A 9,529-nucleotide genomic window follows, 5' to 3' on the forward strand; every position below is an offset into this window, starting at 1 on the left:
CCTTGAATTGGAACCCCAAGGTATAAACGATTTCATACGATAGGGGGTGGCCTTTGTTGACTGTTGATTTCCTTCACCCCCGGGGAAGGAAAACTTCTTCCAATTGCACGTCTTAAGAAAACTGTTTATATCAAACAGAATATGGGGAAAGTCTTTAAGGGCCAAACCACTTCACCCTTGTTTAGAAGGCTACTCTAATCTTAACATGCAGGATTTTGGTTGAATTATAGCGTTCTGTTACATTACCCATCGATGGCCCGAATTGCTACAAGCCTGGTACAATTAGAAGAGAAGTCTCAAGTCCTAGTTCCAAAACCAGGTGGACTCGGCCTTGAAGGTGCAAAATCTGCAAATTGCCTCCTAGACTCTGAACTCTTTTTCCTCCTTCCAGCACCCAGGGGTGCCTGTACCAAAAAAGAAAATAGAAAACATAAACATCAATGTGTATAGCATACCTCAAGACATATTAATGGAACTTTGAGAGAGACCTTTTCGTCGGCTTTAAGTGCCTATTCAAGATTACTGAATGCAGGAATTGATCCTCCCTCTATTACTCCCATTAAATTCTTCATTCGAACTTGCATTTGGAAAAGTTGGGCAACAAGTTGACTTACCTGAAACAGTTACATATTTTAGCTTGTCATAAAATAATTACGAAGCTAGCATATATGATGCCATGTTCATCGTTCACCAAACATCAACCAGCTTTTCTAGTGTGAAGGAAATGGGGGTCAATGTCTGCAACCTAGTGTACCTGCTGCTCTGTTTTCCCAGAATCTTGAGCAACTCTTTTTCTTCCCACAGGGGACTCAAACAACAGTTCAGGCTTTTCCCTCTCCTCTGCAAGATGGAAGGAGATAAGGCCCAATCACAGAAGATTCAACAAAATAAACTCAGGGTAAGTATCCTCAGGGAAATTTATAAATGTTAATCTCTGAACAACAATCTCATAAAGCAAAATAAAAGCATTTCAGCCTAGGATTTACCCTCTCAATGAGAAATTCCAGCCAAACCCATTTATATTTAGTTTATTCGATATAAATAAGGAAATTAGTTCAATTAATTCCTAGGCAGGGTTTAGAGGGACTGAAGTTTTCTTAGGCCAAGTGGAAGAGGGCTACCATGCCAGCCACTTGGCAGCTACCTGGTAGCACACCGAGCCTCATCCAGGAAGTTACTTCATGGAATGCGGGTTTGTGATGTTCAATGTGCATGGTATCTCATAAATGTGCAAGGTATGATACTCGAATTTTATGTCAACAAACCCTTTCCATTATATTACTAAGCACAATTTTCATCCTGCATAAGGTAAACAGTTTTGAGTTGTGAGAGCTCAGAGCTCCGTGGTTGATGTTGAGATATACTTAGTCATGGTCTTAAAATTTATCCCAAGGAATTTTCCCATGGGAACAGGGAACCTCATCTCTATTGGTGTACGATGTCTTGTATTCCGTCACAATTTAACCCAGGGAGTACCGGTGCAGCACCCCGACAAGCAGAACGGCGATTCCGTCACGAATTTTTTTATTTGAAGGCAATTGTGTACTTTCCGAATTAGGGTTTTCGCTATATATTTGTAGTGAGGGTTTCTTTCTCTGTAATGCAAGCAATACTGAGAGGTGTGAGGGATGAGTGTTGTAACCCTATTCTCCATTGATAGTGAAGCAAGATCTCATCTCACCGGGGACGTAGACAATCTTGCCGAACCTCGTAAATCTGTGTGCATTGCTTGTTCTTGTTTTTCCATTATCTTCTGCATCGTTTTAGGGTTGCGTTTCTACAATCTCAACACATGGATGGATTTTAGAGTAGGTAAAAAGCAGTTGCAGGCAGGCCACTCCCGTGGGAACACTCTTGCTGGAGAATTTCAATGGGTCTGTCATGAGTTTTACATGCCCGGCAGGGGCTAAGGTATGCCAACTTTATAGTTATATAAATATCACCAATGAGAAGAGGCTCACCATGAGCTCTAGATCCAATGAAATCTCTGTAGCTAGCTTTAAAACTAATAAGCTTGATGGAACTTACTGGCCATATGATTGAAATCAACCATCAAATCACGTAGGCTGTCCAACAGAAGGTAAGATCAGCACCTGAAAGGTCTGAAGCTCTTGACTTCAGGATTTTTCCCACTTTTTGTAGTTTTTAAATCAAGTAGCATTTCATTTATTTAATTTTACAGTTTACACAATTTTTGTCTAAGAAATCAGTTTGTAGGTTGAATCAATCTAATATTTGAGAGTTGCTTTGAGGCTGGTTTCATGACAATCAGAAGATTTTCTGTTTAACTACTGTCCCTATGTTGGCGGAAATATCATGATCTAACAGAGTACGTAGCAGTTGTTGGTTTCTAGATTTATTGCTTACACAATCTATCCCAAACAGACTTATAACATAGCGGAGTTTAGATCTATTTTTTGAGCTTTTAAGGTGAGGATGCATTTGAAGGAGATTGACTTTGTAACACAGGAACAATGAATCTATATTATGACAGGAAGGCTCCCATTTAACATCACTCAACCTTCTGATTGGCAATTTGGAGAGTATGGAGACCAGCTAACAACAGTACTGAATAAGGGAATCAGTGGTTTACATTTTCATGATTTTGGATTAGCTGGATTTGTTCTTCATACATGTTTTAAGGGGTGTGTCAATATGAATTGAATAGGTAGAGGTATTATTTTTATTATATCTCATTTGGTCTCTAGTGTCATAAATTGTTCTTGTCAAGAGTATAATGTCATACACTTTTCTTGTCAAGAGTAACACCATACCTTTATATAAACACCAAGAGTAGGAGATGGATCATCACACTCTCTCTCTTTCCCATAAGTTCCCTCGTTCTTGTTCACTCACAACTGCCACAACCAACAGTGCTGTGCACTAGAAATGATGATTGACCCAATAGGTTGGTGACATAGATAGGGCTGTCAAAGGATTACATTGGCTAAGGAAGATCCCATTCGAAGGAGGAAAGCCAGCCAGCCTTAGTCTGATCAAGCCAGCTATCCAGCTGGCCAGTTCTGTCCTACGCTGGTCCTCCACAGCCAGCTGACCAGCGAACCAGCCTCTTTTTTCTGGTTCAGTATTGCTACTTCAGAACCAGCCCAGATTACAGCCAGCTGACCAGCGAACCAGCCTCTTTTTTCTGGTTCAGTATTGCTACTTCAGAACCAGCCCAGATTGGCCATCGAACCAGGTATATTTGCCCTTTATTATGTTCTCTTTATTGTCTTCTAGAATGCCATCTACAGCAGCAATCGATGGAGGAGTCCAGTTGCTTCCAGTAACTCGTGTTACTTTTCACGTGCACAGTACTTTCTGCCTTTTTTTCTTCTTATGGTTTGACTTGGTCAACCACGGTTTGACTGAAGATCAAGTCTTCTAGAAGAGTCCTTATTGTTCTATTTTAGTTGCTTTGTAGACAAGTTAGTAGTTAGTTTCCTAAGCTAGTTAGTTTCCATTTCTAGTTTTATTTCTAATTTGTAAGGCTATGCCTAGCCTATTTAAAGAGGTCTTTGTAATCAACTGAAGAAGAAAAAAATAATAATAATTTAGAGATGACCTATGCTGTTTTTCTGTGGTATGAATTGGGTGAGATGCCCATAACCCTACCTTCTTCCTCCTCAACCCCTCCATCAAGTCCTTTTCTGTTTTCTTATTTTCTATTTGTTCTATTGTTGAGAGAGAGAGTGATTTGAGAGTTGTTGAGTCCACATGAAAACCATAAGAACATCTATTAAGCCCACCTGAAGATCAGTCAAGTACAGAGGATCAAAACTCAGCTTCTGTCAGGGTTTGAGTGCTGATCAATTCTGCCAAGATCCCCTCACTTGTAAGTTCAAATCTGAAACGCTTTTGGTAGTTTATAGAGCACCCAAGGGGGCTCTTTCAACCAGGGTTTGGTGTCCAACTGAGCTTCCTATCAACTGTTCTTGAAGGTCGACATTAGTGTCCTAATTGGGAACCAAATTCCAGATCTCCATATCTGACCATCTAATCATGCCCAACTTTTAAGGGTTTGTTTAGCACCACAAGAAGAGCATTCCCTCAAAATTTGAGCTCCATCAGAGCCTCATACAGCCAACTTTTATTTCAGCCAGATTTGAACTTTTGATCGAAATCTGATTTCAGATTTGAACTTGTGAGATCCTAACTGGGGTTCGGTAGTTCCCACCTAGCCTTACATCAGTTCGTCTAACAGTGACTAACGAAATGGTTATATGTTAATGAAGTCAGGAACCATGCGACCAAGCTGCTTTGTTTGCATGTAATTTTTATCAATTGGCTGATCTGGGACCAGAACAACACAACTCCTAAAATGATCATGGAAAAGGTATTGATGGCCGAAGGTGCTGTGCTCTCAGTTATTAGCAAACAATTATACGAGATTCTAATGTACTCCCAGATCCCACATGACAAACACTTTTGGTTATCACATTAATTATCCACTTGTTTTAGCCAAATAAAAAATGAAAAATTACCCTTCGGTGAGTAGTACTAAAATCTCAGAATTAATAATAATGATGGAAACATAAGGGTAATGTGGCATTCTTCTAGGGAGACTTGGTGGTGGGATGATGAGGTTCAAACAGCCATTACCACTAAGAAATCTAGTTTAAAGATATGGAAAAGGACAAAGGATGAGGATCTACAAAGATATAAATCTACCAAAAATGAAGCTAAGAAGATTGTGGGAAAAGCAAAAGCGAAGAAATATGAAGATCTTTGTAACAATATGAGCACATAGGAAGGAGAAAAAGCTATCTATAAGATGGCTAAAATGAGGGAAAGTAAAGGCACCGTTTGATAACGTTTTCAGGAACGTGTTTTTCCGTTTTTCTATGCTCAAAAATGGAAAAACACCTCAAAAATTGTTTCATAAACCTATTCCGTTTCACCTGTTTTTTGAAACATAAATAGAAATTATGCTTATTTCTGTGTCTAGAAACGGATTTGACGAGACAATTCAAACTTCTTTTTACATTTCTTGAAACAACTTGTGGACCAAAAAATCGATGGACCCTCGATGAAAAGTTGCATCCCAACTCAGCATTTACCTTACCTGACGGCTTTCCAAAGTTCGAATATTCTCCAAGGAAACGAGAAGGAATAGACTGAATTTTTGCTTTGCTAATGGAAGCCTTAAATTCACATCCATCGATTCTTTTGTGGATTTCTTCCAATTCTCTTCGGACCCTCATGAATCAATTTACCAAATCGTTGTTAGGGATTGAAGTTTGAATTCCCCAACAAAACACACACCGTCGAGAAATAGGTTTATCAAACACAAAAAATTCTGTTTCTATTCCGAGAAACATGAAAAATTATTTCTATTGTTTCGAGACACAAAAATAGCAAAAATGTTATCAAACGGTGCCAAAGAGTAAAGATCTCAACCATGTGTATTAAAAGTGAAGATGGTAAAACAATAATAAGGGATGAGGACATTAAGGAGAGATGGAAAGTTTATTTTTGTAACAAACTAACTGGAGATACTTTAAGTGTGTCATGAAAGACTGCATTACCCATCAAGATACCACATGTCGTAGATATATACGAAAAATCACAAAGCCCATATGAGGTTTCTATAAAAGTGTGTAAGAGCCTAGTAATCTATGTTTTATCTTAGTTAACCAAGTTATTTAATAACATTATAAACACAAGGAAAATGCCAGAAGAATAGAGGAGAAGCATTGTAGTTCCAGTTATAAAAGGTGATGTTCTAAGTTTTAATAACTATAGATAATGAAATTATGGGAGAAAATTATTGAAACCCAGCTAAGAAAAGAAACTACTATTACGGAGAACCAATTTGGTTTAATGCCAGGAAGATCAACAGAAAATATTTAAACTCAGAGATTGCAAGAAGGATCTTCATATGATCTTTATTGATCTAGAAAAATCTTATGACATAGTTCGAACTTCGAAGAGAGTTAATCTGGCAAGTACTAGAGAATAGAAGTGTATCAAGTAAATATGCGAACATGATTAAAGATATGTATGATAGTTGATAGTGTGATGATAAGTGTAAGAACTGTGGGGGGCCAAGGTAGTGAATCCCCAATTACAATTGGGTAATATCAAGGATCAGCTTTAAGCCTATATTTGTTTGCACTTATCACGGATGAATTAACTAGAGACATTCAAGATGCGGTTCCTAGGTGTATATTTTTTCTGATAATATTATTTTAGTGAATGAGACAAAAGCAGGGACTAACGCCAAGTTGGAGTTGTGGAGATCAAACCTTGTAATCAAAAGGTCTTAAGATAAGTAAAACGAAAACTGAGCATAAGGTGTGTAACTTTAGTTAGACGAGAACATATAATGAGGTGGTGAAAATTGATGAGAGGGAGGTTCCACAAAGTGATTATTTTAGGTATTTGGGCTCAATCATAAATAAAGAAGGTGATATAAAGGATGATGTTTATAAGAATTAAAATATGATGGATGAAGTGGAGAGGTGCGTCCAGAGTATTGGTTGATCGACGTATTTCTTTAAAACTTTAAAGGATAATTTTATAGGGCAGTCATACGACCGATTATAATGTATGGTAAGGAACGCTGGGCAATTAAGAAGCAACACGTAGAATAACTCAAAGTAGAAGAGATGAGGATGTTGAGATGGATGAGTGGTAAAACTAGGAATAATCATATTATAGCTGATTTGGGAGTAGCTCCAATACCTGACAAGCCACGAGAAAATCGTTTAAGGTGGCATGGCCATATTCAATGGCAGCCTTTGGATGCTCCAATATGGAGGAGTGATTTGATTCAAATTAAATGAACTAAAAGAGCTAGGGCCAGACCTAAATGACTTAAGGAGAAGTGGTAAGGAAGCACATGCATAACTTAGGCTTTGTATCAAGTATGACATCATATAGATTTGATTAGAGGACAAAGATCCATGTAGTCGATCCCATTTAGTTGGTATAAGGCTGAGTTGTTGTTGTATGTGGGTAATGTGGCAACTCAAGAAGAATTCAATGCATTTATATTTTACTATGGACTACTTTTTTAGGGGATATTGTGTAGGATACACTGGGTTACACTCAGGCCAACAACAGCCCCACTAGCAATACATTGCCATAGTAGTTAGCCAGGCCAGGCTTCCACAAACTAGGATAGTGCTACGATTTTTAGTGTAAGCTAGGTTTTGACTTATATACTTTAGTCCAACTAGTGGCACAGTCACAAGTGTGAATCCTAGGGAAAACTTTAGTTGGACCTAACTATACCCTGGGTCAAGGATTAAAGTATCGGTATCGATCGCCGTATCGGTCGGTCAAAATTAAGATACGTATCGGAGGGTATCGTATCGTATCGGAGATACACTAAGAAACGCTAAAGATACATACATAAATGGATAGGAAACAATTTTTTAAACACTTTTGCATAAAGAATTTGTTAAAAAAAGCTATTGATAACATGTATTATGCATAAACACTAAATTAAGGGTATCGTACTAAGAATTCAAGGTTTGTAGTTGTCCCATAAATGTAAAATCCTTGTTCCCAACATTGATTTTCACTTTAATTAGAGAAATATGGCTGACACTCTGACAGCAACTTTGGAACAAAAACCCTTCAAAAAATCATGTTTTTCTGAAAAATTACCCATCTTGGCCATTATATGACCGTAGCGCACTGTATACCGATACTCATCGATACATACCGATACTCATCGATACGCATCATTGCTCACCGATACGTACCGATATATATCGATACTCACCGATACATGCCGATATATACCGATACGTACCAATCGATACATACCGATACTCACCGTTACGTACCAATACATACCGAAACGTACATTTTATCTCAATTTTATAATTTTCATAGTCGTATTGAGGCATATCATATCGTATCGATTTGTATTGGTGGTGTATTGATGCATATCGGTATGTATTGTAGGGGATATATATCGATACAAAAGGATTTAAAAATTTTATATATCGTATCGGTGTGTATCGTATCGGTCGGCTAAATTTAAGATAAGTATCGGAGGGTATCGTATCGATATCGGAGATACTTAAAACCATGCCCTGGGTTGAGCTCATTTTGACCATGTATTCTTTATGGAAGTGGCCAGACCTTCTCAAGCTTATCAAAGGCACAGTACCAGGTCCTATGGTGTAACATTTTCTGGTCAAAGCATGTACATCCTGGCAGGTACCAAACCTAACATGTATGGCACTGTTTCAACCTTAGATATATTTATAAACTGCAGTAAGTTTTTGTTACAGAAGAGAGAAGAAATAGACCTGGTGTCATTGCATCTATCATTGATTCCATTATCTTTAAGCTCTTCTCTGCTTCCCGAATTTGTGCAGGAGTGACCTGTCTCAGACATTTCCAATGGAGATTTAATTCTGGTCTGTTTCTCGATCTACTAAAAGCAACTGAACAAGTTTGAAAGTATGCAAGTTAATAACCTCTGGCCTATCTTGATTTCAGTACCAAGTAAGTAAAACAGCCCCTAGACTTATTACATTATTTCTGCCTCTGTGAACAAGGAGAAGACATAAACATGAATAACGGGAAAAAAAATCATGAAAATAAAGAAGATCGAGAATTATACGTACCTTCCCCATGCCTGGGATCATTCCAATAACTCGGGTCATCGAATTCATCCGTGCAACAGCACGGGTCTGCTTTAGGAAATCATTAAAGTCAAATTTAGCACTCATTATCTTCTTTTGCAATTCTTCCGCATCCTCTTGGCGCATCTATTTATTATTTCAAATCAGAAACATATGATGAATTGTGAATTTTGAGGATAAAATTTAATTGGTTCCCACTCACAACTTCTTGTGCCTTCTCAACAAATGAAAGAACATCACCCATTCCTAAGATTCGCCCAGCCATACGATCTGGTAGAAAGGTTCAAGGTCTTCCACACACTCTCCTCGTCCTACAAGCTTGATTGGCTTCCCTAATACCTGCCCCCATATAATCATATTAGGCAGTGGAAAAAAAAAAAAAAAAAAATTATTGAGATGGATTTTTAATAAGGTCCATCTTATAAGCAAGAACCAGAAATGATGGCTTAGAACCCAACTCATGAAACAGAACTGAACAGTCCAATTAAGACAGGCAGGTCTAAAGTCTGAACCAAGAAACTGTTATGAATTATTTGATAGGAAAACAACTAAAGTGAGCTTAACTAGCCGGATTTTTTTTTTTTTCCATTTTTTTCCTATGAAATTACTCATGCATTCCACAACTTACTCCATCTACCTTGAATAGTTTTAGATGATTAGATGATGGCTGTCATTCAAACAAGTCCCCCCCACCCCACCCCCCTACTGAACAAAAGCAATGTTTGACATAAAGTAAAGCATATATATTAACTTCGCTATTTGCAAAACCATCTTCATTATATCCCACTCTGTAACAGCATTTCAAACCATTAAACAATGGAGAACGGAGACCATTTTAGCACACTTGCACCTAAAGCAGATGATACCAAATAAAAATTTAAATTACAGTTTTTCTATATCCACCATTTCTCATCACCCCC

The 9,529-nt window shown here is 37.9% G+C and overlaps 1 protein-coding gene across 1 annotated transcript in view; it reads right to left on the reverse strand.

Moving 5' to 3' along the window:
* Positions 1-278: 278 nt before the first annotated feature.
* The window catches only part of LOC122067472 (signal recognition particle 54 kDa protein, chloroplastic-like), a gene marked incomplete at its 5' end in the record, with an annotated part of 23,624 nt that continues 14,373 nt past the window's right edge, over positions 279-9,529 (reverse strand). Inside the window, 7 exon segments of the mRNA XM_042631321.1 lie at positions 279-404; positions 489-614; positions 755-840; positions 8,271-8,346; positions 8,592-8,735; positions 8,812-8,885; positions 8,888-8,948. Coding sequence (XP_042487255.1) covers positions 297-404; positions 489-614; positions 755-840; positions 8,271-8,346; positions 8,592-8,735; positions 8,812-8,885; positions 8,888-8,948 — 675 coding nt within the window.

Source organism: Macadamia integrifolia, unplaced genomic scaffold (genome assembly GCF_013358625.1).
Source record: "Macadamia integrifolia cultivar HAES 741 unplaced genomic scaffold, SCU_Mint_v3 scaffold2921, whole genome shotgun sequence".
Taxonomy (NCBI): domain Eukaryota; kingdom Viridiplantae; phylum Streptophyta; class Magnoliopsida; order Proteales; family Proteaceae; genus Macadamia; species Macadamia integrifolia.